This window comes from Mirounga leonina, unplaced genomic scaffold, assembly GCF_011800145.1.
Source record: "Mirounga leonina isolate KUSES-001 unplaced genomic scaffold, KU_Mleo_1.0 Mir_168, whole genome shotgun sequence".
Lineage (NCBI taxonomy): Eukaryota > Metazoa > Chordata > Mammalia > Carnivora > Phocidae > Mirounga > Mirounga leonina.
In genome coordinates, this window is record NW_023270426.1 from 5,709,403 (window position 1) to 5,728,019 (window position 18,617).

The following is an 18,617-nucleotide window of genomic DNA, read 5'->3' on the forward strand; positions in this document are numbered from 1 at the left end:
GTCTCAATTGTTGTCAAATATGTTTAACTAATGTGCAAAAGAACATGATTTTCCATAGATAACAAACATATTTCAGGCACTGGAATTAGTCTTGACTCCCATTTTCAGAGTCACTGAATTCAGTTTCAGGTACTATGAAATATACTAACATTTTCCTTTATCCTGAATTACTCCCCTTTTTTTTTCATTTGTAAGCATTAGCATCCAGCCACTCAGTGCCTGATTCAAGAGTTCTGAATGTACCTGGATAAACCCTGTCCTTCTCAAACTCTGCTGTGTTTAAATCTTAGAGGTTGTTTAAAATGTTAAGCAGCTTATTAAAATGCATCCCATCCTAGAAATACTGTTGCTAGGTCCCACCCCAGAGATACTCAGATTGTAACTCTTAAGCTCAGGAATTTGCATTTTTATAATAAATACCTAGCAGTCTTGATGGAGGGTCCTCTGGCCACACTTGGAAAGATCTGCAGGGATAAGTCCGTTTAGACTCGTCCATAAGTTATTGTAATGGTCAGCAACCCACTGAAGGAGCCTACATTTTTTTTAATTTAATTTAATTTTATTATGTTACGTTAGTCTCCATACATCATTAGTTTTTTGATGTAGTTATCCACGATTCATTGTTTTCATATAATACCCAATGCTCCATGCAGTATGTGCCTGCATTCTTTTTTTTTTTTATTCTTATGTTAATCCCCATACATTACATCATTAGTTTTAGATGAAGTGTTCCATGATTCATTGTTTGTGCACAACACCCAGTGCTCCATGCAGAATGTGCCCTCCTCAATACCCACCACCAGGCTAACCCATCTTCCCACCCCCCTCCCCTCTAGAATCCTGTTTGTTTTTCAGAGTCCATCGTCTCTCATGGTTCGTCTACCCCTCTGATTTCCCCCGCTTCATTCTTCCCCTCCCGCTACCTTCTTCTTCTTCTTTTTTTTCTTAACATATATTGCATTATTTGTTTCAGAGGTACAGATCTGAGATTCAACAGTCTTGCACAATTCACAGCGCATACCAGAGCACATACCCTCCCCAGTGTCTATCACCCAGTCACCCCATCCCTCCCACCCCACCCCCCACTCCAACAACCCTCAGTTTGATTCCTGCGATTAAGAATTCCTCATATCAGTGAGATCATATGATACATGTCTTTCTCTTTTTGACTTATTTCACTCAACATAATACCCTCCAGTTCCATCCACGTCGTTGCAAATGGCAAGATCTCATTCCTTTTGATGGCTGCATAATATTCCATTGTATATATATACCACATCTTCTTTATCCATTCATCTGTAGATGGACATCTTGTGTGCCTGCATTCTTAAGACTCCATTGTTTTAACCCCTCGTGAGACTATTTAGTAAGAATAAGTTGGGCTACTTTGTTAGAACCTGCATATTGTTTTCATAATTATCAACCAGAAAAAATTAACTAGAAATGTGGAATTCTGAAAAGGCTTTTCAATCAATTATATACACCAACTTCCATACAGAGTTCTTTTCCTTCAGTTTGAAGCTAGTTTCTTATTTGAACTGCCTTCAGTTTAGAATAAGATGTATTATATTTTAGATTAGTTCTTCAGATTAGTTTGTGCTCTGATCCTAAGGTTTATTACTTAATCAAGTAAAAAAAGATTTGAAACTATACCATGTAGTATTCAGAAGTCACAACTTAACAATCCTGTCCAGAATAGTGTGAACTAAAGAATTTCTTAGGGAAAAGAAAGATTAAAAACAAAACAAAAAACAACAAGGATCTCAAAAAATCAGGAACTAATTGGATTTCCCCAAACTTAAAATAGATGTTCTGAAAGCATTTAGGTCCTTCACATAAGTGAAGATGCTTATAAATTACTTTATAAGTAATTTACTTTAATAACAGGAACATTTATTTTGGTAGAGGCTGAAAATAGAAAATCTCAGTAAATTAAATATACCAAAGTTGTGATAATTTATCTTACAGTTGGAACATAGTTTTGCCTTTTCTGAGGCCCTCTTTCCAGTGGTTCTAATCCCTTGCCGGGTATTATAAAGGATTACCCCATTATAAACTACAGAGCACAAGCTTTGCTGAGAATCCCTATAATATTACAAGTTTTTATAGCATTGTACACTTAACCTCCTCTACCTAAGTTCTTCTCTCCAATGCAGGGTTTAAAATACTTTCTTTTCTAAATGGGTGGATTTTGAAGAATGTGATAATATCAAAGGGATTTGGAAAATTGCAACACAGAGTCAAAAGGTTATGACCTTAGGCTTACACAGGTTTTTTTCCAACTTTGTTTTAGAAATTCCTTATTTGCACAAGAAAGCAAGCCTAAATTTTCCATCACCCTCAATTTTTAATTTTGTTCCTAATGTCTTTCAGATTTGGAGTCTGTCTACCTTTAATCTTCTCCACACTTTTATCAGTGAACATGCCCGGCAGTCCATTTTCAGAAATATTGGAACTGGAGTGATGCAAATTGAGACAGGACCAGCAAATCACATTTTTTCATGTGGAGCTGATGGAACAATGAAAATGAGGATACTGCCGGATCAGTTTAGCCCATTAAATGAAGTGTTGAAAAATGATGTGAAATTTATGCTATAACATTTTGACAATAAGATGTATAATTTATTCCCTGTTCCATGGAAGTAGCTAACACATATAATGTACAGTGATCACTCTCTCTGCCACAGATAAGCTATTGTTTTCTTGTTTTCATATTTATTTTATGGAGCTTTGCCCTTGATGCACTGATGCCTTAAAAATTAACAAGGTCATTCAGAATTAGACTATATTGCCTAAAGTAGACTGCATAAGTAATACCGTAATAATGCATATTTATAGTATGTTATAGTGAGTATGTCATAGTGTTAAAGGAGTTTTGTGTTCTTATTGTTGTTGATAAACTCTTCTGCAGATGTCTCTGTATAAATTTCTTTAACAGTAAATCTATAAAGACAGTTGACATCAGTCATCACTTCATTCACCACCCCCTTACTTCTTTTGTCAAACTGATGGATCTCAAACTCTTCTTCTGTTAGTTCATGATAGATTAACAGTTGGGCAAGAATAAAAACCCTAATGAACATCTTCATGAAAAACTGTCACTGGGACCTCAGTGATTAGGACCCAAATGGCTCATTAGATCAGGTTCCCCATTTCCTGTCTGGAGCCCAAGTGTGTTTGTATGTATGTAATATATCTTACACACCTTATTTGAGCTTAGTCTGTGTATATATCAGAAAATTACGAGTCTTTCCATGTGTTTTTGTGCCATAGCAACTCCTGCCACTAGAATAACTTTTTTTGCAACTGTTTTTTTCCGTGTTTTTTTGTTCTTAATTTTTGAACTCCCATCCTAATTTTCAAATAATTTTAGCAAGACATCTGAGATTATTATTTTAAAGATTATCTTGAGTCAAATAAGTCTTCACAGGCAATAACGATTCTGTGCTGGCATATATGAGACGCTTAAAAGTAAGTTTATAAAATTGTCAAAGGATTTTAGAGCACCAAACATTTTACTTACTTTTTTTTTTTAGGTGCTTTTAGTCTCAAAGTTCTGAACACCTTATAGCAGTGTTTTTAGAAACAAATGTGAAAACAAATTAAATAGATAATATTTACACATGTAAAATACCTGCCAGATCTACCATTAATAGAAAATAAACTAAACCTTATATTTTATTATTTTTTGCCAAAATATATTATTTTACTATAAAATATGACCAAAATATTAAAAATGCACAGTGCTTTTAACTTAAATGTGCTAATAACCCTATTTCTGTCTGTTTTGTGCTATATCTTTTCTGATTAAAAATTATAGGCCACTTGAATAAATACTTGATTTTAGCCAAGGAGACTGGAGGCAGATGGGACTAAGTGTTTAAGGGACAATTATATACTATGTAGCTTAAATATATTTTAATAGGAACTATAAAAACATTTTTACGTGACAAAATATGAACAACTGTTAACTTGGAAATTAAAGAGTCAAAGTGAAGAAATGAAGGGCTGGTAAAATGAATTTTGTAATATCCTCAGGATACTTTTATCTTAAAAGTATATTGTTAAAGATTTTGTAAATTGTATTCATAATTTTAAATGTGTTAAGCTAGTTGCAGTGAAAACACTGCCATTGATTATGTAGAGTTCGTGTGCACATCATAACCTGTGTCTACAACCGTCCAGTAACAGTAACCACATGTGACTGCTTGGCTACAGAGAGATCCGTGGCAACATTGCGAACGATACTGCTGTGTGATGTAGTTCAGCTTAAGTTATTTTTCAGTAACTACACAAATCAAGATTCAAAAGGCTTTAAACACTTTCAGTGAGAGAGAAAATTTATTATGCTTATTAGAAAAAAGGCATCGTGGATGAACAATTAAGCATTTTAATTGAGGGTTTATATGAGTGAGAAATAATGTAAGCCCATATGTATTTACATCAGAGTCATAATATTTTAAATAAACAATCATGCAGTGACTTTTTTTTTAGCATGCTATTGTTTTAAGTAATATTTATACAACTTTAGTTGACTTAAAGTATATGTGACATTTTAAAATAGAGAATTTCTGTATTTATATTTGGTAAATATAGGAAGGATTGAGTAATTTTCCTAAATACCTTGTTCTTCCTTTTCTATAATCTTTTTAACTTAATATATAAGCATTATTCAAAAAAAGGTGAGAATAAAAAGTTGAAATGTATATTTAAGTATAAAATGATGTACATACATGTAAAATTTTATCCACATTAATGGAATGGGTTCATCAAAATACGTTTTTTAAATTGTGCATTTTCTGAGAATGTGGCTTTGAAATGATGGAAAAGTTTACAACATTGCAAGTCTCATTTTCTGAAATGGAGGATTTTTCTTATGTAGAATCATGGGACAGTCAATTCTATCCTCCTTTCTTGTTCTCTTTGTTTTGCCCAAATTAATTTCTCCTTTTTTAAAAAATTACTTTTAAAAATTGCAACAATTTCTCACTCTGGTCTCAATAGTCAGAGTACAATACAAAGATACCCACTTTAAGAAAGTCCTTATACAATCTTAAAGTGGTGATGACCTTTTTAACAGGGTTGGAAAGCCAGACAGACATATTTTACTAAACAAAAAAACATAATCACATGGCAGGGGACCATCGTCAAAGTTAAAAGAACAGGTAGACTATAAGAACTATTTGTATAGTAATAGGAAAATTATTAATGTCCATATGTGCAGAGAGAACTTTAAAATGAAATTGTTGGAGAAGTCAGTTCACAGAACAGGACATTGAAAAAGTCAGCAGGTATAAAGTATGTTCATCCTCACTAATGGTTAAAGGAATGTTAAAAAAAAAAAAAAAAAGCAACAGTGTGATACCACTTGTCATCTGTTAGGTTGGTATAAAGTCAAGGGACAACATCAGTGTGGTGGAGATGCAAGGAAACAGGCACCCTGAAACACTACTGATAGGAGTAAGTTGCCAGAGTCACCTAGATGCATGTCAAATTTGAATACACATACTTTCACTAAGCAGTCTCACTAAGAGTCTTACACTAAGACTCACTAAGTAAGTCTTACTTACTTTATCCTATAAGGATAAAAGCCCCTATGCACATAAATATGTGTACATAGATGTTTATTGAGCTATATGGAGAAAAAAAACTAGAAATCTAAATGTTAATTAGTTGGTAAATAGTTAAATAAAATGGTCGAACATCCGGCACTAAAAGAATGCCAGATTGGTAACTTGATCTAAAAAGAGGTTAGTGAGAAAAATTGCTAAAAGGTGAACATCCCATATTGTTCCAGGTTTTTTAGTCCTATATGTATATACAGACAAATATGTATGGAGGAATACACAAAAGTTTAACATGGGAGAAGGGAAGAAGGAGCTAATACTTTTCCAAACTCCTTTGGACCTCACTGAGTAACAGGATATCAGAGAGACAGAAAATCTGTATCTTTAAACCACATAGTACTTAATGACTGAGAGCTGCTCTGTTGAATGAAGTGGCCTTGTCAAGAATACTCTGGATTGAGATATTTGATGCTTGATTAGAAAGGTTAAAATGTTGCCCTTCGGAGTACTTGGGAAAAGTTGAACATAGTTACTTAAATGTCTTACAGAAATGTGTATAGCTTTTGCTATAGTTATTTTCAGATCTGTTCTTTAGCTTTTTGTTTTGTTTCTTAAAGATTTTATTTATTTATTTGACAGAGAGAGACACAGCGAAAGACAAGCAGGGGCAGTGGGAAAGGGAGAAGCAGACTCCCCGCGGAGCAGGGAGCCCGATGTGGGGCTCAATCCCAGGACCCTGGGATCATGACCTGAGCCGAAGGCAGATGCTTAATGACTGAGCCACCCAGGTGCCCCTTGTTTTGTTTTTTAAAGATTTTATTTGTCAGAGGGAGAGAACACAAGCAAGGACAGTGGCAAGCAGAGGGAGAAGCAGGCTCCCGGCTGAGCAAGGAGCCCGATGTGGGGCTCCAGCCCAGAACCCTGGGATCATGACCTGAGCTGAAGGCAGACGCTTAACTGACTGAGCCACCCAGGCATCCCTGTTCTTTAGTTTTTCGTGACTTTTTTGCCCCCTTCTGCTTGCTTGTTTTTCTCCTGTGTATATGTGGCCAATAATTGAAGAAGCTCATGCAGTCAGAGTATCGAAATGTTTAACAAGGCTCCTGGGAATAAATATTTCTTAGGTTCTCCCACAGCAAATACACATGGGTGATAGAAATCATTGGTGTGACAAAACATTTCTTTCCACAGTAGAGATGTTTTACTCCTGCGTAATTGTCCACCCAAGTGTAGGTATGACCTGTGTAACAGATTTTAAGCAGTACGGTACATCAGCCCCGGATAAGTGTTAAATCATTTTAAAATCTATATCCCTCCCCCCCATACAAAATACCAAAACACCAGTGTTTTCATCCTGTTACTGCTCCCAGGTCAGGCATGATCCCCAGGATCCCGTTATTGAAATCAGGTCCTGGTGTGTATTTGGCTCCTTGAATGAGGTTCCTTGTGTCGAGTACTTCTCAGTCTAAAGACCTACAAACTAAGGAGACAAGTTATGTGCCTTGCACTCACCAAACACAGTTGTGAGAGATAGTATGGCTATTTCCCTCTCTAAAAGAGGGGAAATAGGAGTCACACGGTACCCGGTCCATTGAGATTCTGAAGTTTAGCTGAGAAGTCACCAGTGCCATGAGTAATCCTCGAATTAATTCTCCACAACTCTTGACTTCACCCTTGGGCTGTTTCTTCTTTTAAATTCTGAGTGAGCTTTTTTCTATAAAAGTGGCCCATGTTTTGGGCGCCTGGGTGGCTCAGTTGGTTAAGCGACTGCCTTCGGCTCAGGTCATGATCCTGGAGTCCCTGGATCGAGTCCCGCATCGGGTCCCTGCTCAGCAGGGAGCCTGCTTCTCCCTCTGACCCTCCCCCCTCTCATGTGCTCTCTCTCTCTCATTCTCTCTGTCTCAAATAAATAAATAAAAAATCTTTAAAAAAAAAAAGTGGCCCATGTTTTTAACTGAAAAGAGTGTCAGCCTGTTCCTTGGCAAGAGTTGTTTCAGGGTTCAGAATCCTCTTTACATTTTGTGCTATCCCTGTCCCTTATACTTCATCTAGTAAAATTGCTTTAAAAAACTGTTTCTTCTGTATTAACTTCATCCCCTCAGAAGAAAAGGCACACTCAGACATTTTTTCTGAAATGCACTCTGAGCTACCTTGAGCTACCCTCCAAGGTTGCTGTGGTATACCACGTTAAGATTCTTAGAAATTCTAGTATCTCATGAAAAGGGTCTACACGCCACACCCTTAAATTTTTCTGAGATCTCAACGAAAGGACTTAACAAACACAACATTGGCCATGTCTCGATTCCAAGATAATTTATAATCCACTACAATGTTGGATAATTTTTTAAAAATATCCGTGAGGCCAAACAAACGGTTGCTGGAATGGAGGGGGGTGGGAGGGATGGGGTGGCTGAATGATGGACATGCAGGAGGGTATGTGCTATGGTGAGCGCTGTGAATTGTGTAAGACTGTTGAATCACAGACCTGTACCCTGAAATAAATAATACATTATATGTTAATAAAAATAAAATATCCATGAGGCCATTGTTACGTAGAGAGACAGATGCATGTGTGCTCACACGGACACACATAACACATATACAAGGAGCTAGCACAGCAAATCTTTACTCTGAAGATCGGTAGTCAGAGGGAGAAGAGAGAGGCTATTATAGGAGAACAAGAGCCCACCAGGTGAGGGTGCTGTGCTGGGAGTGTTCAAGTAGTAAGGTGGGAGCTTTCCTGGTTTAAAATCAAGTGCAGGGTTGCCAACTTGGACTAGCATTTCATGGGTAAGTACACAGGAGAACTCCAAGGGTTTTAGACCGTATTTGTAGAAAAAGATCTTTTTAAAGTAGAATTACACAGCCAAAGACAAGACAAAACTAAGCTTTGTAGTATTTGGGATAGGCTCAAGTGAGATTTGAGATAGTCAAAAAGAAGAAAATTCAGGTGAGGAAGAACCTACATAGACAAGGAGTCCAGTGGTGCAACCACAGAAAATTAAGGGTTCTAACTAGGGGCAGCACTTTAGTTTCTATACAGAATGCCTCAAAGTTTGAAAATCTGGAAACATGGAGAGAACTCGGTTTCATGGGGAGGGTGGTTGATTGAATTGGCTAAGATTGTGGATAAAGTTGCCCTTTAGAAGGCAATACTTCTAGCAAGCTTTCTTCAGAAGAGGTGCATTTCAGTGACTGTTATAGGAGGTAAGTAATTCTGAATAAAGAGTGAAAAATACTCTGTGATGAATGTATAATCACCAGTGATCTGTACTAGCTATGAGTTGGGGTTGTGGTCTATGGAAGTAATAGGAAAAGATACTGATCCCCAAATGTTTATTCTATCCTCGAGTTTCTAGTTTGCCTGACATTGAACAATTCTCCTACCCAACCCAATCTGCACCTTTATTTGGAAAAATGTATATACTTTTTACTCATGTGGTTACATTAAGGACAAGATTACATGTTTTGGGGCGCCTGGGTGGCTCAGTTGGTTAAGCGACTGCCTTCGGCTCAGGTCATGATCCCGGAGTCCCGGGATCGAGTCCCACGTCGGGCTCCCTGCTTGGCAGGGAGTCTGCTTCTCCCTCTGACCCTCCCCCCTCTCATGTGCTCTCTCTCTCATTCTCTCTCAAATAAATAAAATCTTAAAAAAAAAAAATTACATGTTATGATAATGCTCTGAAAAGAGAAATAGGCCTGGAAAGAGTTGAAGCAGGAGGCTGGTGAAGTTATAGCCATGTTTTGAATCAGTCACGTTCTTTCACAGACTTTCATGAAAATGTGGTTAGTGCACAAAGGCCACATAGGCATTTCCCGTGGCTGTGTTTAAGGTGCACAGCCTTGCTTCAGTGCATTTAGCCTGCTGGAAAATGTTAGACCTGATCTTCCTTCTCTCCCTAGACACTTCCCAGAGAGCCCTTCTGTCCGCCTGGAAAACTCCAGTTCATCCTTCTTGACTTGGTTGGGTGGGAGCTCCTTTGTGAAAGCTTTCCCGTTCACCCAGGGAATATGAGTTGCTTCCACTCTCCTCCCAGAGTATATGTGCATACATTTTTATTGCATATATCATGGTACCATGTAGTTCTTTGCTTGCACTAAAAAAAAAAAAAACAAAAAAACTGCAGCTCAGTAAGCACAGTAGAGGCTTCAAAGGAGAGAGGAGAGTACAGGAGAAACAGGATCAGAAGATTTTTAAAAACTTACAAATGTGTCTAAAGTTAGTTCCTACCTTCACCTGGGTAGAACCCAAAACAGGCATGCACAGAGGTATTTTTGGCAGGCAGCTAGAGTTACAGTTATCTCTACCTCATGTGATTTATAGGGTGTTGGTGTCTTGTGTCTTGGGTTTTTGGTCTGGGAGGATTCATTAATCCAGACAGAGCTGCAAGTACTTAAAAATATATTTAGCCACTCACTAATAGACTAGTGATTAGAAGATTCCTAGATTCTAATACTTTTTTTTTGTGGCTCCACATTGGAAATAACATAAGAGCTAATTTGAAAATGAAGTGATCCAAGTGTTTATTGGCTCAAGTAAGAGAGGAAAGGTAATAACTTTGCTAACTTCTAAATATTATCACACTGTGAAATATGGTGGAAGAATAATAGTTCTTTAAGACCGTAATGCAAGTTGCCTGAGATTGTAGAGTCCCCTTCCCTCCCCAGCCCCCTAAAATAAGCCCTGAGGTGATGGCCACTCTGCATTGTTTCTATTAGCAGCACCTGTGGCCTGTCAGGTCTAGATGGCCCTAGTAAAGTGTGTTGAAGTGAGAGAAGGTGGCAGGGTCCATGGAGAATTTTTAACTTTGCATTTTTTTTTTATTTTTAGCATTTTTAAAAGAATTATTTTAGAGTGAGAGAGTGTGCAAGTGGGGAGAAGGGCTGAGGGAGGAGAATCCCAAGCGGACCTCACACTCAGCATGGAGCCTGACATGGGGCTCCATCTCATGACACTGAGATCATGACCTGAGCTGAAACCAATAGTTGGTCATTTAACTGACTGAGCCACCCACCCAGGTTCCCCTAAAGTTTTGCAAGGAAAGAACAGAACTTGAGAGGTTGAGGATAAAAGAGAGGGGAGGGACACCTGGGTGACTCAGTGGGTTAACTGGCTGCCTTCGGCTCAAGTCATGATCCCCGGGTCCTGGGATCAAGTCCCGAAACAGGCTCCCTGCTCAGCAGGAAGTCTGCTTCCCACACTCCCTCTGCTTGTTCTCTCTCTCTCAAATAAATAAAATCTTGAAAGAGAGAGAGAGAAAGGATATTTGACTGAATGCAGCCCATGTAGATAGAAGCGAGGGCTCTGGGGGCACCCAGAGAACTGGTGAGAGGGTTTACTCTGGATCCACTGGGATGAGAGGAAAGGAAACCAAGATGAGTGGATGCAGATGGTATTTTTGCTAGCTCCAACAGGAAGTCGAGAAAACGCTATTGCTGATCTATTTTGTATTAGGAGGTAAGATGGCATATTAAGAGCAGGAAGGGCGAGGGGTGGGAAAGATGTCTCAAAGAAAGGGGTAAATATTGAACCCCCTTCATTCCACTCGTGATGCAGGAGGATATCTAGGCTGCACGCAGGCTTAGCTGAGATTGGAGGTCATGAGTCTGTAGAGAATCAAGTGTCACCTTTTTGGGTTCTTCCTGAGTCCATATCGAAAATGTGGATGGCCAGGAAGATTTGCCAAGTGTGTACAAGGAAAGGACGATGAGGTAAAGGAATAGGAGGCACTAGCAGTGAGTGGCTAAAGTGTTGGTTGGTGGGGTTAGGCTGGGTAGGAGAGAAAGCCGACTGGGAGAAGTGCAAGTGTATGTCAGGGAAAGGAAGAGTCAAAAATTAAGTTAAGGATAAGAGACTAGTCCGGGTGTAGAATGCTGAAGATAGGGGCGCCTGGGTGGCTCAGTTGGTTAAGCGACTGCCTTCGGCTCAGGTCATGATCCCGGGGTCCTGGGATGGAGCCCCGCGTTGGGCTCCTTGCTCAGCCGACAGTCTGCCTCTCCCTCTGTCACTCCCCCTGCTTGTGCTCTCTCTCTGTCAAATAAATAAATAAATATCTTAAAAAAAAAAAAAGAATGTTGAGGATAGATTAAAGACAGAAGGGGCTCTGGGCAGTGCTGTTTTAGGGTGCAGCTGGGAACAAGGGAGACAGAAGTGAAGCAATGGGGATGGTTCTTGGAGCTGAGCGGCTGACTTTCACAGCAGTCATGCAGACTCCCAGCTCCCAGGCTGCGGCCCAGCCCCGCTCCTCCTTCTATCTCGGACAGCAGACACCAGGTCTCCTTAACGCTTTGTGCTTTGTCCTAAGTCATCCAGTTTACACGCAGCAGATACATTACTACAGTTCTTGGTCGTGACAAATATCACTGCGCATGGGCATTCAGGCAGCAATCATTTCTAATTATTTGGGGGTGGGGAAGGATGGGAGTGTACAAAATCTTCTAATTTAGTTGCATCACTGCAGACTCAAAAAGTGTTTAGAAAGTAAATGCCTTTGTCCCTCCCTCTAATGGGTGGCACCACCAAAGACTGAGCCTGCCAAACCAGAAATCCCATGAATCAACCTAGATGACTCTTCTTCCCTCAACCCCCACATCCCATCAATTTCCAGGGCCTGCATGAGCCACCTTCTCTCCAAGCACTTAGTTTAGGCCTTCAGCGTCTCTGTTAATTTCCTATTACTGTCACAACAAATTACCACCAATATAAGGTTTTAAAACACAAATTTATTATTTTACAGTACTGTAGGTCAGAAGTTCAGTGTGAGTCTCAACAGGGTAAAATCAAAGTGCACCTCCAGAGCTGAGTTCCCTTCCGTAGGCTCTAAGGGAGGGTCCCCTTTCCCCTGCTCAGTTGGGTTATTGGCAGAATTCACTTCCTTGTGGCTGTAGGACTGAGATTCTCACTTTTTGTTGGCTGAGGTCCATTTCCAACTTCTAGAGGCCACCCAATGCTTGGCTTCTGAACTAGGTCCAGTTCCTCTCATATTTTGAATCTCCCCAACCCACTCTTTCACTTAACGGAACTCACATGATTAGATTAGACTCACTCAAATAATCCAGGATAGGCTCCCCATCTCATTGTCTTTAAACTTAAGCACATCTGCAAAGTGTTCCAGGGATTAGGGAGTGGACATCCTTCCCGGATTCATTATTCTGCCTACCACAGTATCCCAACCTGTCAGATTTCAGTAACTTCATAAGTTTCCTGGCTCTGGCATTCTCTTTGCTGTTTTCAGATTAACTTTTCTGGAACAACAATTGACATGCCCCCCATGATTAAAATCCTTCTGGCTTTCTACTAAGCAAGGGTCAAATTAATGCTCATCAGCTCCTATAGCGGGGGGGGGAGGGGAGGCGGGGGAAGCACTTGGATTTAAATTGTCCTTTTTTGTTATTTTAGCTTCATTCCAATCTACACTTTTCCCCAACCCTTCTGAATACTTGAAAAATGCTCACTGTGCCCATTTCTCCATCTGTAGCTGCTCCTGAACTCCTATTCCTCGGATCCAGCTCCCAGACCGCTGCCCAGCCCCGCTCCGCCTTCTTCGGAGCACCTACCGCGCCAACCCGGTGTCAGGTTCGGTTCGCCCAGTCCAGGATACCTGGCTCCTCCTCCCCGCCCCTGACCTTCTAGGTCCTTCTGCCAGCCCCGCCACTCTTTCTCGCCCACGCCTTCTTCGCCTCTCGGCTCCTCTTCCTGCCGTTTCTGCGCCGGGACTCCTAGCTCCTCCTCTCAGCTCCGCCCCCGACCTTCTTGCTCCTCATGGCCCGCCCCCGACAATCTAGCTCCTCCCACATCCCCGCCCCCGGCTCCTCCTACCTGGCCCGCTCTGCCCCCAGCTTCCAGGCTCCTCCTCCCGGCCACGCCCCCGACCGTCTAGCCCCTCCGTATCCCCGCTCCTGGCCCCTCCTCCTCGGCCGGCTCTTTCTCCGCCCTCCTAGCTCCTCCTCTCGGCTCCGCCTCCGGACTCCTAGCTCCTCGTGGCCCCGCCCCCGGCCTTCTAGCTCCTCCTCCTGGCCCCGCCCCGGCGTCCTCGAGCCTCCCAAAGCCCCGCCCCTGGCTCCTTCTCTCCCGCCCCGCCGCGGCCGCTCGGCGCCGCCCTCTGCCGGGTCCGCCCCGCCCCCGGCCCCTGGCTCCTTTTCTCCCGCCGGCTCTGGCCCGCGCTCTGCTGATCGGTCCGCGGAAGCCCGCGAGCGTTCGAGCCGCTAGGGAACTCCGCGTCGTCAGATCACCAGGTTCGCCTCTGTGTCCCGGCGCCGCCGCGCCCTCTCTTCCGAGTAAGTGCCTCCCGGCGCGCGGGTCTCGCACGCACAACCTCTCGGGGCTTCCCCGGGCGCTGGGCAGCCGGCTGCTGCTGGGGGCGCGCTTTCCGCCCCCCCCCAAGACTTTCGGGAGTGAGTGGGTGTGAGTGGCTGCATGTGAGCGAGTGTGTGGAGGTGTGTGTGCAGGCGCGTACAGCCCCGGAAACTCCCCGAAGTTTTACCCAGTTTCTGCGTCGCGGCGACTGTCCTAGACCTCCGGCTAGCAGCCCCTGCCTACTCGGGCCGACCCTTTCCTTCACTTCCACGTCCTCCTCTGAGCCCCACTCGCGATTCCTTCCTTCCTTCCCTGCGTAGACGCGGCCCCCGCTATGTGTCACGCCGCCTGTTAGCAGCTCATGCTGTCCAAGGGACTGCCCGGGTTATCACAATGCCCCAGATTGCAGACCGAGATGCTGGCCCGAGATTGTAATCCAACCCTGCATTGTCAGACGGGCACACTAGAGTTTTCGCCTTGAGATCGTTCGGTGGAGACTGCCTTTGAAGAAGAAAGTTTTGTGTGTGTGTGTCCTTGTGCGCGCTCGTGTGGCACTCGAGCCCTAAGCACCTGATGGAGGAACACCTACCTGATGCGCCTTGGGACCCAGGGAGGCTAATAGGCATGTTCAAGACCGGGCTGACCAACCGAACTTTGATACCTAAAGGATGTTTATTGATTCGGTGACACGGTAATGGTAAAGCCAGCTGATTTCCTAAAACACAGCAGTAGTTAGAGCAGTACCCCGGGGGATGTTGGAAGGAAGGGGACAATAGTTGAGAGCCCAGCCTTGCAACAACAAAATCCTTGAGTTACTTAAGACTGATAATTCCATCCTTCTGCAAATTCTTTCATGGGGGGCGGGGTGCTCATTACTGTCTCAATGTAGAGTACATTTCTGCATTTAAAAAAAGGTTAATTAATAGCGGCACTGCACTTGAATCCACCCATAAAATGATTCCCTGGGTTGCTGAGGAGGTTCCATCCACTTCTAATAGTCTCTGAATTCTCCTGTATCTCATTTTATTCTTGCTGTGTTCTTACTATGAAAGCAGAGATCCCCATAAAATTTCCCTGCTTCCTTGATAAGAATTCATGTATACAAATTTTTCATTGAGATGTAAGGTTGGCAGAAAGTTATGTGGCTAAAGGAAATCACCAGAGCAGAGCAGGCTTTACGTTGCCATGACATGAAAGCAAGAGCTGATAAATCACTTTTAAGTGCTGCTTATCACAGCAGATATTTTTATCCTGGTTTCAATCCTGTGTTACACAAAAGTGTTTCCACAGTGTTTTAACTAAGGAAACATTATGCTGTGAAATGTAAACATATGACTCCATCTCTCTTAAAGGAGAGAAATAATTATCACACTTAATTAAACACCTGGAAACATTTATTGCCACCTTCTAATTAGATCTGTCATGAGGAGTTAAGTCAGCAAGTTATTGCTAATTTTCTAGCTGGTAACACAATTAGCTTTTTTGTAGATTTTGTGGATGGCTGTGCCCCTCGGTACACATTAATTGCCTCCCTCACCCCTGGCCCACCTTTTGAGTTTCTACCTGTTACTTGAGTAAGTGGTTTCGGGAAATGGATACCACCTACCTCCCTGTAAAATGTGAATGCTTTAGATATTGACTGTTTTGTATTCATAAGCCATTATATTCATCTAGATTATCAGATAATTTAAGAATCATTGAGAAATCACTGCATCTGAGAAGAGTCCCCCAAAAGCATAGTGATTCTGCACAAAGTGGGCCCAGAGATTTTGTTCTTTAAGGGAGATTTTAATCTCTTGTGGCTTTTGGTCTCGTGTGCTTAAATTCACCGAGAAATGGGGTGGCGTGAGCTGGAAAATCTCATCTTCGTTGTCCCTTAATTTTCCGTTTCTGACTATATTGCCAGATACAGTGTTCGTCTTCGTAGCGAGGTGTTGTGGGTACAGGCCGCTGTGGGTTCCCAACAGAATGGCCCAGAAACTGAGGGTGAGCGCGCCCCCGCTGAAAGAGTGTTTTATGAGACCTATTCTCTGCAGTTCTTCGTTCTGTTGAAATTGGAGGAAAGGGTGTGTGGGGAGAAATGATTGCATCCAAACAGCGCTCATTAGGAAATGCCATTCGGGAGGAGGGGTGGATTTCTAGATGGTTTCTGGCTTGGGGAATTTCAGCTAGTTGCTCCTTGCCGTTCCCCATCCCCATCCCCATCCCCTCCATGTTTGCACTCATTGAAGGGATGGAACATGGGGGAACCTTCGGGAGGCAGGGGAGGATCAGTGATAACAAGTGAGGGCCACCTGTTTTCTCACAGAGATGAAAGGCAGCCTTAGTGCAACCCCAGTCCCAGGACCACTGACTTGGGCCCTGGGGCCGTGCACAGGGGCCAACCTGGGTTAAAAAAAAAAAAAAGTGGACCCTTGATCCCCTATTGGCATTCTAAGTCATCTCAGCTCTGAGACAGAAGTTGACGGAAGGCACTGTGTGTGGGGCTGGATTAACTTTTATCACCTCGCCCCTCCTCACACTGCCCACATCCTGCATTTAATACCAAATGCACACAGTAAGAACTCAACAAACACTAAAAAGGAGCTTTTAACACCCCAACCTTTATGTTTCCCTGTGGGTAACGGTTTACTTTCCTCTCTCCTGTCTCTGATTTTGATGATTCTGGCCCTGGAGTCTGAGTTGACTGCAGTTTCTAGACTTTTGTCTGCAAGTGGTGCTTACCAACAGCTGAAAATGGTTGATTCTTTGAGGGTAAAAAAAAATAAAAAAATAAAAAATTCAGCGAACCTCGTTGCAAAACATAAATGAGGTCAAATAGTATCCAGTGGACATTAGATTGCATGCGACATTTCGGAGTAAGGAGGAAATGAGCTACAAGTGGAGGATAGATAATTCTGGAAACAAGAGGCATCCAGGCACGTGCAAAACCATCTGGCCTACGAGTCTAAGAGCAGAACGTCTATACAAATCTGGGGGTGTATCCCTCGTCCAGCTTGCAGGCGGGGAGCACCGTTCATTCACACAGCAGGCATTGATAGAGCTCCTCCTGTATGCACGGCACTGAACAACCCTCTCGTGTTCACAGGAGGGCTGGCAACTTGCTGGAAAATGTTGGTAAGAACGGCCCCCCGCAAGGAAGTCCCTGGTGGCAAAAGTGGGTTTAGAATTCTTCTGTTTCACAAAGGGAAGTAAAGGCACTTCCTTAGGATAGAAGAACCATTTTCAAAATACTTTTATCTCAAAATGATAAGAAACTGAAATAAGCACATCTCTGATGTCTGTTTCAGATAGCCAGGGGTGTAATTGTAATTAGCTTGATTCCTAGGACTTTGTTTCCTTGGCCTTTCCGGTTGAGCAGAGAAGTTACCTGAGAAACTTGTTTTAGTACATCACAGCCTCTTCAGTAATCAAGTAATGCCCACCCATCCTTTTTGAGAGCAGTTGCTTTTTCTCTAGAGGCAAGTATTTATGGTTCAGGACCAAGGTAGTGGAGGTTCAGAACCAGCTGCAAAGCTGGATGGGCATCTACAAGTTTGTTGAGGGTGTGCTTTTATATCTAGAACAAGAGAGGTGATAGACCAACATGGGGATGTTCCTCTTGAGGTGACTGGGGAGCCAGGCATACAGTGATCTGTCCCACCAAAAAGGAAAAAAAAAAAAAAAAAATGGATGAGAGAACACAGGAATGGGCCTCTGCTTAAGCACCCCAGCTGACTTATAAACAAATCGAGGTTTGTTTCTTTAATAACAGAGAATGGAATTAAATCCAAAATTCCACTTGTAGTTTCCGTAAACATTGGGAATAAGGATGACTTCTCGTTTAGTCACGATCTGGTTGGTTCACATGACTCTGCAGGATTCAGCTGTTCAGGTCTCAGCCGCACTTGGTTGGCTGTGTGACTTTGGACAATCCACTCAAGCTCTCTGAGCCTCTTTCTCCAGCTCAAAACTGGGGATAGTATTTACATCATGGGTTTTGTGATGTGGATTAAAGCAGAAGGTCCCTCTCCTGGCGTCCAGGAGGCACCCAGCAAAGGGTGGGCTTTCCTGGATCGGCCAAGTTGGGCTCATTTCAAGAGGATGGTGTTTGTACAGGGTCAGAGTGGAGGGGAGAGGAAGAGTGATAACTGGTACCACATGTGATGTTAGCGTGAACTTTCTTTTTTTCCCTGTAATGATGCCAGAGGAGCCCAGAGAATGGGGTGAATACAGCCCAATTTCAATGATTCCCAGCTGCACGGTCATGTGATTATGGAGGGAAATCTTGCTTCTGCTGCTGAAGAGAAATGAGCCAGAGCAGGGCATCTGGGCCTTATGTATCTGAGCATGAGAAGAACCACAGCATCCTGGGAGCCTCCCTGGGCATGACGGATGCTTTTCTCTCCTTTCCTTCCTTCCTTCCTTCTCTTCCTTCCTTCCTTCCTTCCTTCCTTCCTTCCTTCCTTCCTTCTCTTCCTTCCTTCCTTCTTTTTAGAGAGAGAGAATGCAGGGGCAAGGGACTGGGCAGAGGGAGAGGGAGGGAGAGAATCTTAGGCAGGCTCCACGCCCAGCTTGGAGCCCAACCCAGGGGCTCAATCTCATGACCCTGAGATCATGACCTGAGCCGAAATCAAGAGTCAGACCCTCAACTGACTGAGCCACCCAGGCTCCCCAAGAGGGAAGCTTTTACAAAAAACCTGTTACAGTTAAGTTGTGAGCAGTCGGTTGGCCTTTCACCTCTGGAGGCCCTTGTTTAAAACAGGTCTTGGATG

General features: G+C 42.8%; 2 protein-coding genes across 7 annotated transcripts in view; both read left to right on the plus strand.

Moving 5' to 3' along the window:
• DMXL1 (Dmx like 1) overlaps positions 1–4,005 on the plus strand; it is a 134,396-nt gene extending 130,391 nt beyond the window's left edge. For 2 of the 5 annotated variants that reach the window (XM_035013970.1, XM_035013974.1), the window contains one exon: positions 2,374–2,736. In XM_035013970.1, coding sequence (XP_034869861.1) covers positions 2,374–2,598 — 225 coding nt within the window. In that variant the 3' untranslated portion in view covers positions 2,599–2,736. Of the gene's footprint in view, positions 1–2,373 lie in introns of all 5 variants that reach the window. The other 3 variants (XM_035013969.1, XM_035013971.1, XM_035013968.1) reach the window with 2 other exon arrangements.
• A 9,704-nt stretch (positions 4,006–13,709) lies between these two features.
• TNFAIP8 (TNF alpha induced protein 8) overlaps positions 13,710–18,617 on the plus strand; it is a 115,053-nt gene continuing 110,145 nt past the window's right edge. For both annotated transcript variants that reach the window (XM_035013978.1, XM_035013979.1), the window contains exon 1: positions 13,710–13,844. Coding sequence is in view for 1 of the 2 variants with exons in the window: in XM_035013979.1 (XP_034869870.1) it covers position 13,844 (1 nt within the window). In the remaining variant the exon portion in view is untranslated. The remainder of the gene's footprint in view (positions 13,845–18,617) is intronic.